We start from the raw sequence: 17981 nt of genomic DNA, 5'->3' as shown, positions 1-17981 counted from the left end.
GTATCCCGCGTCACCAGACTGGACATGGAGCTTTAAAACAAAATAACTCCTCTACTGATGTCACTAATGTGGTGAAAGGATTTATTTTGTCAGCATCTATTCATATTTTGTAGAATCCTGGGGGACTTTGAGTCCAAATGGGTCTTGGAGTAATTTGCTTGTTTGGTTTGGTCCATTTGGTCTGGTCTTTATAACGACATAATGTTCAAGTTGCTAACTAGCCAACTACACTGCGAAGGTTCTCAGTCATTGAGGTCAGGTCATTATTTTTTAAGGTGTAAGCTGTGACTGCAACTGGACTTGCTTTAGTAAAAAGGTGAAGATGTTCCACCTCTCACCCAAGAGGTGTCGTCAATTCTGACAAAATGGTGGAAAAATCCAGTTATGCACGGATATGGGAACCCTGTTTAGAGAGTCTCTGACATATCTTTAAACGACAATATGTTGAAGATCCTGCATTTGTTTAACATAACCACTCTTCTAACAGGTAACCTACAGAGGTCTATATAGGATCTCAAACTCGGGGCCTACAATTATTATATATTTATCACACTCAAATATAAATTGAATACGTAATTAAATATACGCTTTAATTACAATTGCCTACATATATATATACACATATATATATATACATATATATCTATCTATAGATATAGATATAGATATATATATATTTATATATATATATATCAAAACAAATGGTGATGTGGAAATGATGCATTGTCAAAATATAATTTTAATTTCTAATCACAAAACAGTTAATTTTTTCTCTTGACCTGACCAGGAAGTTCACTGGCCCCCAGGTCATTTTTGAGTTTGAGGCCCCTGCAACAGAGGCTTAATACCTGGACTTATCGGGACAGTTATAGCGGCGAGGAAATGATGATGTACCTTTAACTGTCCATCACAGGAGCAGCATACAGAGGATGGCTGAACAATTCATAGTTTTCCAAATCAAAATTGCAATTTGAAAAATGCCATTGGCAGATTGCAAAGGCTGCAATTTCATTGTCCTATATTTGATTGTTCGGTGTTCTCTGCAAATTAAAAAATAATGGGAGTCAATGTAAATGCCAGTTGTCAAACTTGCATTAGAAGAAAATAAAAATGTATATATAAAAAGGTCTATTGTGTGAAATGTAGGGAGGATCCATTAACAGGAATGGTATATCATATGTATAATTATGTTTTCAATAATTTACCGTCACAAATTAAGAACAGTAGTGTTTTCTCGATACTACAAAATCCCTCACATTTTCTCAATACCTGTCAGAAAAATCCCCAAAATAGATATTTTCCAGTTGACCTTAACCTCAATCTGGATATCTTTAGACAGTAGTTTTTAGAGGCTGAAGTCTCCGGAGAAAACGCACACACATTCACTCACTGTGACCTTCATGCTGTGAGGCGATGATGCTAACCACCACCCTACCTTATATCATATTTAACTTAATATATTTTGAGTGTAGACTATTTTCTGACAAATCTACACACGGTGTTCAATAAAGTGCAAGATACAGAATTTAATTTCCCCACGTTGATCATGTTGGTGCACAAGTCTATTTATTTTTATTTATTATATTTAAGACTTTTGTTATAACTTAATTACAAACTGATAGAAACTGATGTTGTTAATACAAACACCAAATGCAGGTCACTCACCTCATTGTAGCGATTGCTGGGGATCTTGATGCTCGTCTTCCTCACCTCCATGTCCACAACCAGGCCTTTCACCACCGGCAGTGTGTACTGGTAGTTCCGAAAATCCTATAACAAAGACGGGAAAATAAAAAAGACACTAAGGCGCTATCAACTTACTACAGACGTGATACACTGATCAGCCCTGACATCAAAGCCATTTGCTGATCTTACTCTCGGTGATTAGTACACGCTTACATGCTGGGAATATTTTTTTTTCCCCATAAATCACATTTAACAGAGACATTCAACCTAAAACAAAACAACATTAAATGTACTAATGACAGAGCTGTGGAGGAAAACAAAGCACTTACTGCGAGCAGGTTCATGATAGTGTGACCAGTCTCACCGAAGAGTGGTTTTCGGAAGCGAACGCTGAACAGCGGACACGGATAAACTGTAAAAGACATGCATCGTCACCTACATGCTTTTATAGCTCCCTGTCATTATCTTTTGATCTTTTGTCATTATTATGATTATTATTATTATTGTTCAGTTGAAATGCATCAAAATGCATAAACAGTTCAAACATTGTTTTTGTTTTGGGGTCTTTTAATAAGTGTATGTGATGTTTCCAAGATATTCACTGCATTTGATGAACTGAGATGGTGACCCCCACACACTAACATCAGTTACAGTGAACTGTGCCGGCAGTTAGGAGGAACACTCCAAATCCACAAGTGAAAAATAATGCTGCCTCTTTCTCCAGCAACCAAAGCGCCTTAGATGACTATTTTTAGTCTTATCTCAGCAAACAGCTGGATAGAAGATCTCGCCACAAACTCTCATTAGCAACAACACTGCAGTTCATCAGGGATTTGTACGCTCTCGAGCCCCCCCAACCTTCTCCTGGTCACTGCTTAATGAAGGAGGTGCGAGTGTAGAGAACATTTTGTGTGTGTGTGTGCGGTGGGCTAATTTCATGGTTCTGCTTAAATTGTGTGTTTAAGAGCTTCAGTCATACGTGTCTTTGTTAATATATTCTATCCCTGCTCGCTGGAAGCCGGCAAGAGGCTTAACGGAGTCAGGCGGCGCCCAGTGCTGGCACGTCTGGCAGTGAGAAAAGGGATTTGGTGGAGAGGGACCTCTTTGATTAAAACCTCACACAACACACTTGACTCTCTGGTTCATGTGGGAAGCTGTGACAAACATATAAGAGCAGGTGGGTATGAGGTCGACAGATTTCTTCTGAAAACTGAACGAGTAAGGCTCTTTGGATTAATCAGGATCTCAATGTTTAAACATGAGAGGAAAGATAGTCACATTCTCTGCTCTGCCTTCTACTAAATGTCACTTGGTGATGCTCACATTTTTATAAACAGTGGTGCGGGCCACTATATTCACAAAATACATTTTAATTTTGTGAGCCAAACTGCTATGAGTCAGAACTTTACTAATAATTCTCATTAACCCTTTCAAAACCGCCTCAACCAAAGAAGAATAACGAAGATCTCCTATGAAGACGTGTCTGAAAATGTAAACGTCTGAAAGTGGAGAGGAAGATGAAGACAGACGTGGTGATGTGGATATTTTCTCCTGAACAACAACAAAACAGAGAACTTCAGCCCATGTTAGGCAACAATCTCTCTCTCTCATGAACTCAGTCTGTGGAAATGTAACGTATTAACGATTTAACTGTCTGTTATCGACCCCTTAATGTCTCCTCTCTCGCAGCAAAGTCACTTTCACTTCCTGTGGCCGACATGTGAAAATTAATAGGTTCAATCTTTATGAAAATAAAAAGTGTCACACAAAAAATCCCACAGAAACAGGACATTCATTTTATATCTCGAGTATTCATAAAACTGTTGTTCTGCCACAATAAACTGCTCTTAAGCAAAGCTGAATTTCAGTTAAACAAAGAAACAATGCCTCAGTAAATATCTGGGTTATGTTTCATATTTTCTCTATATTTCTTCATTCCAGTTAAAACCCACACATCAAGTTAGTATTTCCTTCTTGGACAAACATGATCATATTTTTAACCAGGCGAATGTCCCCAGTTAATAGCATTTATTTTAAAATCATGTTTAGTGCAACATTACACCACTTTGCAAACAGCAGCATTTCTCTCACAGACTGATTACAGTCTGGGATCACTTGGATCAATATTTCTGCATTATCCATCAGAAATATGACTTCACATCCTTTATCATATTTGTTCAGTATGTGTGGCCTGTACGATGTTTTACTGTTACAGATGTCCTGTACATACAGCTTGTTTATACTCTAAAAATATATCTGGCATTGAATGTGAATCTTAGATTTCATAGCGATACCAGTATTGGAAAATGTTGAACAAAGTCCACACACAAGAAATGATGTGGATGCTGGAGCCTACCTTGCTAATCAGAAAATGAGGAAACATGACTGAGACTGTCAATGAAGACTTTGTGACATGATGTGAACCATTTTCAGGGACTGCTCCAGCTGTGTATGAAGATTGTTTTCCCCTATACTCTTAAGTAATTTTAAATCAAATTATCCTTCCCCTATTACTGGTACAAACTCACAGCGGTACTCTGCGCCCAGCCGCAGCATGAGGCGGATGGGGAAGACCTTGGCCCAGGGTGTCTCCCACTTTTGGATCAGGATGCCAAAGAGGTAAGGCGGGTTTGGAAGCAGCAGGTCCTGCAGCGACTGGAAGGACGGGCTGATGTATAGGAAACCGCCATGCTCCTTACTGCCCAGGAAGCTCTGCGTGAAGAAGGAGTGACTCAGGTGGCTCAGCACGTTGCCTTCAGGAGATGAGGGAGGCATGGAGAGAGAGAGAGAGAGAGAGAGAGAGGAGGGTTGAGAGAGGTTAGTGATATTGGAGATATGTGCGGGAGGAAGAGGGCTTGGTGAAATAAGAGTGGGAAGGCTCAGTCAGGTGCCGGTGGAGACAGAGGGCAGAAAAAGAGCAGTAATGTAATCCCTGTTTGGGGGCACAAAGTAGAAAAAATGCCAAGAATGAGATGAAAGAGATATGATTAAAAATGGAAGCATGAAATAGAGATAGAGATAAAGGTAAAGGCAAAAACATGGAGGAAAAACTGAATGGAGAAATGAGGGATGAAGAGGCAAGAAACAGGAACAAGGTTTCCCGGTTTAACTTAGTCTGTGAATAAAAAATGACCTGCTCCCCTCTAGAATCTCATATTACCCACAAAGGGCTTATGTTACTAATTATCAATGGGAGGCATCATTGGCTTTAGATAGCATGTAACACAATAACCCTAAGGACAAGACCGGGCTCCGTGGTTGGGACTTGCTAAAGCCTGCACTTTTTCTTGAGTCCTGACTGATGGCAACATAATCAGGAACGACACACACAATATGTTTCCTTTCCACCAGTGTCAAACTGCTCCAGTGTGAATACAGAAGGGAAAACTGCCTGAGGGGAGAGAGCTGTAAAAGCCACCCGATATTAGCAGCATTTCCCGCAGCACATGGAGTTAAAAGCCCAAGACAAGCAGTGATGAGATGTCACGCCTTCAGGGAGGCGACCTGACAGCAGGAGGCAAATGTTTGGACCATTTTTCACAGAAAAGGCTGAGACACAATTCAGCAGTAACCTGGTTTTTAAATAGGGGACGGCTGGGTGCACCTGTTGTCTCCATGGAACAAAAAAGTAGAGCTGGAACAGTTTCCCTTCATGCTATACAACATTAACATTTGGTTTGGCTTATTTTTAAATGGACAGAGGGTCCTTACACTGGTCGGTGCTGTGGCTCCTAATGAGCTGCTGTCTCCCCCTAAGAGGAGTCCACAGTGGGGCTGGAGGTGGTCTAGTTTCTCAATGAGCCCCTAATGGAGGTGCTGACTGTCTTCTTACCACTGAGAGCCTCCTGGTAGAGGTGTACAAAATGGGTGAAGATGTCTTTCGGGATGGTCTTCTCATCAGGGAGACACTGGAGCAGAATGACCACCTCCGCCTGACCGACGGCGTGCATGCCTTTCGTTGTCACGTACCAGCACTTCCGGTTTACATCTGTGGGTTGAGAGAGGTGACATGAGAGGTGATTTTACTGTTAATGACACATGTGCATGCTGTCTGATGTTCCTACATCAGTGCTGACTCCACACGGACTACAAATAAAACAAGACTCTATAATAATTTCAAACAAAACCATTTTGATAAAGGCTGTAAGCAAACAGGAAACAGCTTAATCTCAAACTGAAGTGCGGCCAAATAAACACTATTGGATTTTCACAGTGCACAGCAGAACTGTGTAATAAATACTAAATTAAATTTAAGCAAATCTTTCCCCCACACACACACAGGTCGAGTATCTTCAAGCTTCAACAGCAAAAAAAAGTTTTACAATACAATACCAAATGCAGTTTATAAATACTTCAGTGTCTCACTTATTATCGCTCCCTTCCCTCAAAAAACAATGTTTGAAGAATACAGCACCAGCTGGGTAACTTACAGTTTACAAGTTTGACCATAGCAAGCAGGTTAGCATTGAGCACAAAGACCAGGGGGTCTGGGCCTCCTTCCTCCAGCTGCTGCATAAGAACGATCTCCAACGGCCTCTCCTCTACTGCGTAGTCTGTCGGTGGGTTAAGGTGGAGTAAAAGAAGCAGAGATAGGTGGAGGTGTTGAAGTTAAGCTTCATAAACACACAGATCAGAGGGTGAGAACAAATAAAAGGGTAAAAATGGAGACCACCAAAAATGACATTACACAGCATTCCCATGAACATACAGCAATACAAACCCCCTCCCCCCTCTCTTGCTGGCAATGAGTGGATGTAACATGAGTTGTGATATAAAGCACATGATAAACAGGCTAAATAAACACAAGCACAGCAGCGGACAAAGCAATGAAGTGGCAGCAGAATGGTGAGGATGAGGGCAAGCACCTGTGATGTGGCCTCCCGTACCTCCTTTGACTCCAGTGGAGATAAGGATGGGAGGGAGCCCGTCCTCCGGAATCAGACTGAGGGAGCTGCCCACGGGGCTGCCAACCGGGGCAACAGGGGTGTGGGCTGCCTGAGGATGAAGAGGAGGTGTAGCGGGGGCAGGGTTAGACCACAATCAAATGTATTTTACAGTATGGAGCACATACTGTTCACGTATGTGATTTACTCATAAAACCAGGGCCATCACAACCTAACTTAAGTTTAGTTAAAAGGTAGGATTCTGTGGTAATAACTTTTCATCTCAATGTAACTATTAGCAATCCTGCCCACTGCAGCTTTAAGCACCCATCACTGCTGATAGAAGAGCATCTATACTGTTGGTCTGTGAGTGGAGACTCTGAAAGTGAATCACAGAATCCATTGGATACAAACAAATACCTTCTTTAATGAGACATGCAATGCCTCGTAAGCTTTCAAGAATGATATTACCAAACGGTAATGCGAGTTTTCCGTTACAAATGTGATTTATTTTGTCAGTTAATTATTTTCCATGAAGCTCCTCCAGAGCCACAGAAGACAACATGCGACTGTTCTCCCATACTGACAAGAACCTGCTGCGTCTACTAAATAGAGTTTGACATATACAATTAAGTGAGTGGTCCTTTGTCATTACTGCTGAATGTGCTATCACATTCTTCCCCCTTTTATTTCATATACTGCAAGATGTTAATCCATGAAATCAGCATGAAAAGCACAGCCACTGTAAAAAAAAAAGCAAAACAAAAAAAACAACTCATCACTTTTTCTACTCTCACTGGTAAACTTCCTGTAATCAAAACCTTTTGGCAGTGAACTCAAATCCATATATTATGGAGTTTGTGTCAGTATGACCTTCATAATGTTGTGCAAAAGTCTCGTTCTATACCCAAGTTGTGTCTGCACAGCATCAGCAGGTCACCTCAGACAGAGCCACTTCAACAATCACTCCCCTCGACTGGCCATGAATCATCCTGACAGTTTACATTCAAGTCCACTGAGTGTGAGGCACAAACACAGCCCAACACAACTGACTGTTCAGCTTAATGCACTGAGGCTAATTTTAAAGAGTAATTGCAGGATTTTTCAAGCTGGACTTTATGTTTATACATGTGGGTGTATAAGTGTTTACAGTGACAGTGGTACTAGTGCTTCAGTGCTGTTGTCACAGAGACAACTTATTGGTGTAAACAAGCACTTTTGGTGAGCATAAGGCAGAACGCTGTAGTTAGTACTGGTCCAATTCTAAAAGTGTTTTTTTTAAGTACTATTCACTTACACACAGTATATCCTCAATACAAACACTGTTTGAAAAATTCTCCTTTAAGCGAGTGATCACCTGTGTTGGCTTAAAGCAAATTCCAGCTTTAAGCTTTTCAAATCCACAGGAATTTGTCATTCTGATTATGTAAAAAGGAATGTTTCTGTTCAACTATGTTTACTCCCACAGAATGAACTCTTCAGAGCTTCTTTCAGCAAACATTGCTGTACATGCTGACCTAACAGCATTAGATGTGGCTGAATGTTCTTCGTGTTGACCTTACCTCTGAGGAACCGGAAGTGGACGATTTGTTTGAACTCGTGGAGATGGCTGGCAACTGCAAGGGGACAGGGCTGGAGCTCGGAGGTTTGGGGGACTCTGCTGTGTCTCCGTTGGGCAAGACGCCGTCAGCAAACCATACTCTCCTCTGCTCACGCGTGAGGGACGCTAAACACGAGAGAGACAAAAAAAAAAATACATTACACTTGAGTGTCTTAATTGAACACCCACACATTAAAACTACAGATCATTCTCAGGACGAGCAGGGGTGGACAGAACGTCGATGAAAAATGTGAAACATTTTTATGCTTGGCAAAGGTCGTACCCTCGTTGCCAGGCTGTTTAAGGACTCCCACAGGCACCATGACAGTGGGAGGAGGGGAGCTGAGGACCCCAGAGGCTTGAGCCTGCTGCAAAGGGGGGATGGTGGAGCAGTACTCGGCTGGGTTGTTGGGGTTTGGACTGTGGCTGCTTGAAGAAACCGGTGTGTCCCATGATTGAGCTGGAAGACCGAACATATAACAAGGCTATGAGCAAAAGGTTTTTAGCTTTAGGTTTTGTGTGTGTAGAATATATTGAATATAGTGAGTACTTGGTAGCACTGTTGGAATGAATTTCAGGAGTCGGATATAATTAGAAAAAAGAATCGAATAATCGAATGCCGTAATTACTATTCAAATGTGCATTTTTAAAATACACTTGTTAAAAGGTGGCGACTCAAGCCCAGGCCTCTTTTCCTCTGCCTATCGAAGAGTGAAAATGCTTTGGTCACGTACCCACAGAGGTCACCAATCCTGACCATCTTTTTTGCCTCCCCCCACATCGCAGGGTTTACAGCTCATCAGAATGATATTACGGACAAACTGGTACGCTTTATTTACAAAGACCGATTAACATCTCGCAGGGGTCTGGTTTCAAAGACTTCATCCAAGAGCTTCAGCCAAGGTACACGGCTCTTGTGCGTGACCATCACAGACAGAGTTGCCACAGAGGCATATGTGACAGTCACCGCACATTTCACAGACATATTGTAGATATAATTCTCAAAATGACCGAAGCTCAGTCGAGCCACACTGCCGAAAACGTCGCATTGCCAGATGCACCGGCGACAAACTCGGGGAGAGTAGAGCGCGAGTCATGGAGTGCTCTCCATCATCACAGACATATTATTATATTACAATATTATATTATATTAACGCCACTGAGAGGCACCTGCAGGCGTTCATGGCCCAGTGGACAGAACGTATAACAACCACATGATATTAAGTTAAAATGTATTGAAAATTGCAATTAAAAATTCAAATGATAATGAATAAAAATAATAAGGAATGGAATTCGAATGGGATTATAGAGGAAAATTGACAGCCTTAGTACTTGGAAACAGGTGCTTGACATTCACACATATATTCAATACATATAATCAATCAATTAATTATAAATATTACTCAATCAAAACATGCTTTTGAGAGCAGACTCTGATTATATTACTCTTCTTGTTAAATGAGTGGATCTTGGAATGACTATCACAGATACAATAATTTCAGTAATCAGGACTCTGCTCCAATGAGGCTACATTCAGGTTACACAAAAGATACACTAGTCAAACCAGATTAAAATAGTATTGATTGAGCATTGATCAGATTTTACGGTTCACATTGATAACTACGAGTGTCTTGCATCTGAATCCAACTACCCTCTCAAATGGCAGGCATGTGCACTAACGTCTTATTTCATGTGTCGTCATCAACAACAGAAAAGATCCCTTTGTGTGTCCAACCACTCAGTATTAAGGTGGGAGTTAAGATGAGCTGCATCTTTACTGATCCTCTTTAGGGTAATTCAAAAATATGTGGACGTGATTTAGCTCTTGAGGACAGGCAGCTCATGGATAAGTGGAAGGGAGTGGGCTTGTAACCAGAAGGTTGCCAGTTCTTATCCCTGCCAGGTCAAGGCCTGTGGTACCCCGAATCAAGGTGCCAAATTGTCACTATTTTCAATTGTTTTATTTTCCCATGTGCGTGCACACAGGCAAAAAGCTGTACAATAACTGTTCTCATTCACATATCTGATCCAGCACCACACACTGAAGTGACACAAATCTGATTTAAAAATCAGAATTGACAATCGGATTTCTGTGTGCAAACAAAAACTAAAAAAAATCAGATATGACTCACTTTAGCTTGCCCTACATGTGAATGTAGCCTTATTAGGTCAGTTGTAATGAACAAGAATAATACTCATACAGTTGCTGTGCTCATAACGATGAAGAACTTCAATGATGCTCACCACTCATCAGAGCAGAGTGACAGGTGACACAGACGCGGGCCTCCTTCCTGTCCATGTACATGAGCCTGCACTTCAGACTGCAGCACGTCGCACAAAACACCTACACAATAACAGGCAGACACACAAACATTACTGGAGTGTCTCGCATAATAAAGATTAGAGCATGTTGAACAAATCTGGGTGACATTTACTCCTTATCGTCTCACAGTTGTAAAGACTTATTTGTAAGAAATTGAGAATGATTGAAGTAAAGGTTGTGATGAAGTGTGCAGTAAATGAACCACTTTATGGATATTGATTTCCTGTACTTGGCCAGTGTTTCAATGAGCTACAGCTGTGTACAGGGCACTTCAATTTCAACGGATTAACAACTCATTACACATCATTATCCAGTCATATGTATTTTAGCAAATGGTTAGACTGAGGGTGGTGGATCATTTTAGAGTCTCGCAGCACCATTATAAGCTTTGCATTTGTAGAGCGCCCAGTCTGGTGGTGGTTATAGCGAGGATCCCACCGTGTCTATTGTTTTTGTGGCCCCAATGCTGGTGTCAGTATGACTGTAGTGCCAGCTTCTCTCTGCTCAAGTGGTAGACTGTGTGTTTGTTTACCACCATGGGAAATTAAGTAGCAGACCAGCAATTTTCCAGTGCAGTGTCAGCGACCACATCTTCACTCTCGAACACTGTGTGGACGCCCCGCTGCTGCATGTGTGGGTGGCTGGGTTGCAAGAAATCTACCTGCACACCTTCTGTGCTCATCTACAATATAGGGAACTCATATATCAATGCATTGTATTTAATTTACCTCCTTACTCCAGAGAGTCCAACAATGCTTTGCAAATATGGAGTAAATATTTTTCCTGTTCCTGTTTTCCCAATTTTGTCCTCGATATCATACATTTTGCCCTCCTAATCTATTTTATTTGTTGTGGAAAACATGCACTACACTCATTAACATTGATGAATCCAAATTAATCATGTCAATCCGATTGTGTTAAGATCATAAAAGGTATTTGTAGAAATCAGGGCAAAAGATATATTGGCCTATATATTTAGCAAATTTCCTTTTTTTCCCCTCCACCTGATAAAATACACGTATTTAATGATAACAATTAATACAAAAGCAAATGGGGATAACTGATTTTCAGCTTTTTGACATTATGCATCTTCCGCTAAACTAATTAAATACTTCTGGTACAATAGGGGCAGAAAATATTTTTTTTTTAAAGTAGTCCCAACACTCTTCTAACCTTGCCACAGGCCCTGCAATGGTGCCTCCTCTTGGTGAAGGTGAACTTGACGTCACATTTCATACAGACAGGAGCCTGGGAGTCGGGTACCCACACAGGAGCAACCTCACCCAGGGAGTTGGCTGGTTTCTTGCACAGGCTGCCTTGATGACCTGCTTGCAGATCATTATCTGGGCTCTCTGAAAGCATCAGAGAAGGAGAGTGGACAACATCATCTCCATTCACCCCAACTGTAGTCTGATCAGTCCCACTGAGACTCGTCTCCTGTGGCGTAAGTCTCCGACCCTGGTTCTCGAGGTTCTTGTTCTTGGTGACAAGCTGGTTTTGGACTTGGCCTGACAGTGGCTGTGGAATCTGAAGTTTGAGGCTGACAGGCTGCTTCGGTCGTGCCCCTCCGTACGGAACACTGACCGGCTGCAGTCGACTGTTGTTGAGTTTTGGTTGGATGCTACCTGAACCAACTGCTCCTCCATCACTGCTCTCCTGCTTGCTCTCTTCCATTTCTTTCTCCTCAGTCACAGAGTCCTCTTTAGAGGGAACAGGAGAGGGAGAGAAACCCTCCTCCTCCTTCTGTTCTACCTCAATCAGCTTGTAATCACTACTCCTCTCTTGCTCCAAACCATTGGGAAGGCTTGATATTCTGAGGAGCTGGTTTATGTGTTCCTCTGGATTGTAACTCCTCTCCTTCTCCACTCCAACCCTGTTAGGAGGAGATAAACCATTCTCCTCTATCTCACAACCAGCTTGAACATCTCTCCCACCATTAAGGAGACTTTCGCCCCTGTCCATGTTCGACTTTGCAATGCATCTCTTTCGACTATAGTCCTGTAAAACACCTGCATTGTCCTCCAGTGCAACATCTTCTCTATCTTGTGTTGTTGGTGCCACATTTGGACGAACCTTCTCAGATAAAGCTTCACCATGTCCATGTCCAAGCTCAAAGTTAAAGTGAGTGTGAGGGACAGTTGAGCTCCCTCCTCCTGCTGAGACAGCTCTCTCCTCCTGATGAGGTTTAACTGCCTGGTCTGCTGCACCAGGATTGTTGTCTGCAGGAGAACTTATCTCCTTGCAAAGCCTGTCATGTGGTGGGCTTGCAGAGCAACCATTCTCCACAGCACTACATGCCGTCACAGGGGGCGGCGAGAGGTCGTCAGTCCCCACCAGTTTGCCAATGTTGGGCTGGGGGAGAGGCGGACTGTGGACGTCTGCCGGCCTCTCCTCTGTCCAGGATGAAAGTTCAGGACCAGGATGTCTTTTAGGGTCATCCCCCGGGGAGGCACAGGAGGAGGAGTCAGGGAGAGCCTTGAAAGGCAGCGGACTCTCCCGGGGGCTTAGGTCTGCATGGGCCAGGGCGGGGTTCAGAGAGAGCAGGTGGGCTGGTGGGGCCAGGATCTGGGTCCACTTGGCATCAGAGAGAATGGGAGTGTCCGTCTCATCTGGACGATAGAGAAGAAAAGAAAGCGAAGACTTAGATCAAGTTAGCGATGCAGCCTACAATTTTCTAATGATGTATTTTTCTTATCCCTCTCCCTCTTTTCCTTTCTGATGAACCACTGTTGTAGTTCTGTTTTTTAGCAGCCATTACCCCATCCAGGTCCCTGACTTGAGGCAAATTATCACACTAAAAATCATGAAGTGTGAACTAGGCTTGTTTTTGAATTGTTTATTAGTTAAGTCAATGAAAAGTTGGAATGACATCAAGCTCAAACAATGGCTGAAACAATTAATCACAGGAAATTATTTTTCTGTTAATTGAAAATATAAAATAAATGTTTTAGGTATCCCATCATCACATTTAAGACAAAACAGAACACAGGGGAAAGTTGCTTCCTGGATCATGCTCTCCAATTACAGGATTCAAAACCTCAAAGGTACTGTCACACAAATACACACTCCTAGGTGATTGAAAGAGCTAAAAAAAAAAAAGAAAAGCTGAACAAACTAGGAGACAAAATGAGAAATGAGGTTGGCATGAAGTGGGAAATTAGTGCATAGATGAAGTGGGAAATTATAAGAAAGTGGGCCAAATGCCTTGGTTCCCCTGTGGGAGCCATCACTCAGGCTGACACGTGACAGCTCTGTAAAGCAAATGAAAATTCTTACAGTATTTGTTTAAAGCAACTTTCTCACACAGCCATGTCAGCTACTGTATAACTCTCTCTCCTCCTTCAGTGGAATTCATGCTAAGCTGTTTTAGTGTGTGTTCAGTTCTCACACACACAAAGTTAATCTGCCATGCTGAATCTCCAGCAGAGGACACACAGATAATCACTCAGCCAAAACACAAACTGAGCTCACAGAACTATCAAAATATTCTTCCAATGTTTCAGCAGGACTAGCATTTCCTCAGGGACATTTGTTTTAAATCCAGAGCAAGAACAGTTTTTCGCCGATAATGTGATTGCACATACTGGGATGCAACACCAACACAGCTCTAAACTTAATACTGTGTTTACACTTAAAACAACCTCAATATGTTGAAGCACAGTTTCATAAAAGGCCCAAATCTTTTTCTTCTTTTTTTTTTTTACATTTGTGAGCATTAAATGTGTGTTTACTAAATAAAAAGAAAGTTGAAAGATATACCATAGTAAAACCAACACTGAAGAAGAGGAGAGCTGGCTTGGTTCAGGAGTTTATACTTTACCACTTCACTGATGAAGATGCATTTTAGTTTGAGATTTGGTCCCGTTTGTTTGTCAACAGTCCCAGCTGTGGGTATTTGCTCAATTGAATATTTCTAATGTCACATCACCTTCAACATTCAGGCATTGTGAAAAATCACTTAGAGAAATGATATAATATGTGAATAAACTGCAAGAAAAGATTGTTGTTTCTGACAACAATTATATCCTGACCACACCTCACTAATGCATCTTGCCCAATGCATCTTTCAAGCACAGTGACTCAACTGGTCCCTGTCTCATTTCCACACCTATTATAAGCGCACACAGCAGCTCACCTTCATTTTGCTCAAACTCATCCAGGACCTTGTCCAGGTTGAAGGCCTCAGCCTGGAAGTAATTCTCCATGGGTCAGGAAGCTCCACCCTGTCGACAGCCACGTGAACCTGGTGGAAGGAAGAGTGTGTCCTTAGCGAAGAATACAAAAAATACCAACATTTCCATATTGTATGTAAATGTCTCAAAAGGACTGAGCCCTATCTCCTTTTTAACAAATATGTTCTGTACTCAATGATAATACATTTGTATAATAAAAAGATGATCTCTTTTATTTAAAAGAGATGACTGCTTGGATGGAAGACGAGACAAGAATTAAAGGTGACTGGTACTGTTACTGTCACAGAGTCTTTTTTAGATGAAAACAAGTTCCTTTGATCAAAATGACAGCTAGGAAACAAACTTGTAAGAAGGAAATGTTTCGGCGTTTCTTTTCCTCCCTTCTTTCCACAAGTGCTCACCTGCACAGAGGTTCTCCTCAGCCGTCCCAGGCGGTGTTTGTTCTCAGCAGGCTTCCCTCTCAGCTGTCACTTCACCCAGTCTGGCAAGCGCCCAGCGCCCACACCTTAAACACAGAGGGAAAGCACCAGTCAGTGATGCGCTGCTTCTCATCCTGTACAGCAAAGCAAACTGCTTGTAACGCTGTGTGGTGATACAACCACAGCAAGATAAAGTGAATTCCCTGCATTCTTACATTAAATGAACTTCAGATAAGCCAGCTGAGTGTTTATTCTGAGTTTAAGGTTTCATAATGTCAGAGAATAGTACTACAAGGGTCCCATGGACGGACTTTTCACAGGAGGATTTATTCACAATAAGATCGTTTGCTCTCTCATCATCCTCCTCTTCCTCACATAGACTTCACACACTGGTATAGTGACATTAGATTAAGATGGAGTGAGAAAATCTATAGGACAAAACACATACCCTGCATTCAGATGTTAGCAGTGTATAACATGATTCATGAACACTTGAATTCCTGATCAATGAATAATACACAACAGCAGTGCAGCACCTAGCGCAACATGGGTAGTGAGCCATTATCCATATAATATCATGACAAGGCAATCAGAGTCATGAATGTAAAACAGCTGAAGCCTGAATTACTGCATCATAAACCTGCACAGAATGTCCTTGCTGATGAGGGGACCTTGGAGTGAGGATGAGATGTGGTGGGGCATGTGGTGTGTGTATGTGTGTAGGGCTGCAAATGAGACACAACCAGGCTGAACTTCAGGGTCATTCTCATAAGGACAAGAGCAACCAGGGATTACACCAGAGACCAAATATTCCGCAGAGTGAAGGCCTCGGAGAATTGAGCAGAGTCAACACATTTTCCAGTTCATTTAAAATGCAAGCATGGACACGATGTCAGCACTAAACAGTGACAGCACAGGACAGGAGCCCACATGTGTCATGCGCATTAGTCAAAGCATTTCAGTCATTATAGGAGCGAGGCTGAAGGAAGATACTGATGTCAAAGCCAAAAATAACAGAACATTTACAAAACTAATGATCCACTGGTGAATGAAACAAAACTAATAAACTACAATTAGAAAACATTACAACCCTATAGGCAATCACAGTCCAGATGGAGCATGATGACTCATTTCAGGCACTGAGACAAGCCAAGTAACATCAGCACACACTGAGTCACTGAGCGAGGAACTGATTAACTTGCTAATGAATAAAAAGGTAAACAGTGATATTTTAAAGAATCCTTTGTGCATGTGGGGAAAAATAATGTACACAAAGTATTTTACAGTCACTCAACATTTGGTTGCCAGTTTATCTAGATTTTTGTGGAAAAGATTATAAATGCAAATAAGTCAGGGAATGAAAGAGTGAATCTAGGTTGGAGATACTAATGATTTTTTTGTCGTACACAATAGTGTAGCTCATAGTACAGTTGACACCTGCCTTGATTAGCTGATTAACTAATGAACAGGAAGAATAATCAGCAACTTTTTGCTGAAATAAAGTAATATTACTCACTTTTATGCAGACAGTACAGTTTATTTGACATATCAAAATAATGCAGATTTGCCAATAAGGAAAATTAATAACAAAATTGTTACATGTGGTCAAAACATAAGCAGCGATAAAATACATTTGGTTATATATGTATAGGTTACCAGGGTTGACATCCATGACAATGACTGACTTTTGATTTCAATCAGGAAATATTTCATAACAAAAACGACAAATCTGAACAAACCTTGAAAGCTCAGATTTCAAAACAGTCTCAGTTCAGTCTTAACTAAAAAACAAACAAGCAATGAGCTCTACTCTAGTCTGCACTGAATGCATTATTTTAAACCTGACTGTTTACATTAGGATTCTGATCTGTATTAGGAGACGGCTTAGGAAAAACAAATTGAACTGAAGCCAAATGCTGTAGAATTCATTGGGTAGAGAGCAAACGAGCAGATGGCAGCGTTGTTGTGTCCTCACCTGAATAAAGCCTGTAGTCAAGAAGATGCAACGAATAGTTAATAAACCTTCACATAATCTAAACTTATCCATAAATGGCTGAACCTCGTCCAACTCCTACACATTCTACCTCAGTGGAGAGGATTCCCCTTATCCTGAGCCAGAGACTTTTTATGTCATTTGTCTTACAGCATATAAGTCAGTGAAGCACCAGCAGACACTGCAGGACATACACACACACACCTCCATGAGGACAGGAGCCCGTCTCTGATTAAGATTTAATTACTCTGCAGAGGTGATGAATAATGCATGTTGAGCCAGCGTGCATGACAGAGAGGTATTTTTAGACATGTAAACTTGGGAGGAGGCTTTAAGGGAGACATGCATGGCATGTATGAAAGACTGTGTCAGTCACTGTCTATATTATTTAAAGAAAATAAGTCTTGTTAGTTGCATGATGTACAAATATGCCACTACTACAACTTGAGAGACATTCACCTACAATATCAGAGCCAAGCCGACCCAAGCCTGCATGGGGCCTTGAGCAGAATTTGATAGGATTTAATAAAAATATAACAGTTTTATAACAACAAATAATAAAAAAATATATCTTGCGAGTCTTTAATAAATGTTGTTTACAACTAAATCTAAAATACATTAAAACAAGTAAAATAAAAAGTGTAAATCTAGAAAACTAAGTGATACTCAGCTAAATAATTAATTAACAATTGGCCAGTCCCCATTAATTGAAAATGACATTTATTTTTAAACACTTCAAACCTTTAACTGACTTACACTTACACTCTAAATAAATCATTCATCATCAAAACCAAAATATAAAAGCCATATTTTCAGCAATTGCTCTTAATTACTGGATAAAAACTTAAACACTTAAACTATCTCAAAATAGAAAAGAAAAGAAA

General features: G+C 41.2%; 1 protein-coding gene across 4 annotated transcripts in view; it reads right to left on the bottom strand.

Annotated features, from left to right (window-relative positions):
- zfyve9a (zinc finger, FYVE domain containing 9a) overlaps positions 1-17981 on the bottom strand; it is a 28648-nt gene that overhangs the window by 4948 nt on the left and 5719 nt on the right. Inside the window, exons 2-13 of one of the 4 annotated variants that reach the window (XM_044051047.1) lie at positions 15087-15190; positions 14628-14735; positions 11666-13101; positions 10414-10513; positions 8453-8629; positions 8132-8295; positions 6573-6681; positions 6117-6239; positions 5519-5674; positions 4215-4439; positions 2016-2098; positions 1666-1770 (exon numbers count right to left, since the gene is read on the bottom strand). In XM_044051047.1, the coding sequence (XP_043906982.1) occupies positions 1666-1770; positions 2016-2098; positions 4215-4439; positions 5519-5674; positions 6117-6239; positions 6573-6681; positions 8132-8295; positions 8453-8629; positions 10414-10513; positions 11666-13101; positions 14628-14697 (2748 nt within the window). In that variant the 5' untranslated portion in view covers positions 14698-14735; positions 15087-15190. Of the gene's footprint in view, positions 1-1665; positions 1771-2015; positions 2099-4214; positions 4440-5518; positions 5675-6116; positions 6240-6551; positions 6682-8131; positions 8296-8452; positions 8630-10413; positions 10514-11665; positions 13102-14627; positions 14736-15086; positions 15191-17981 lie in introns of all 4 variants that reach the window. The other 3 variants (XM_044050976.1, XM_044051186.1, XM_044051127.1) reach the window with 3 other exon arrangements.

This window comes from Solea senegalensis, linkage group LG1 (assembly GCF_019176455.1).
Source record: "Solea senegalensis isolate Sse05_10M linkage group LG1, IFAPA_SoseM_1, whole genome shotgun sequence".
Lineage (NCBI taxonomy): Eukaryota > Metazoa > Chordata > Actinopteri > Pleuronectiformes > Soleidae > Solea > Solea senegalensis.
This window is presented reverse-complemented; position numbering and strand designations above follow the sequence as displayed.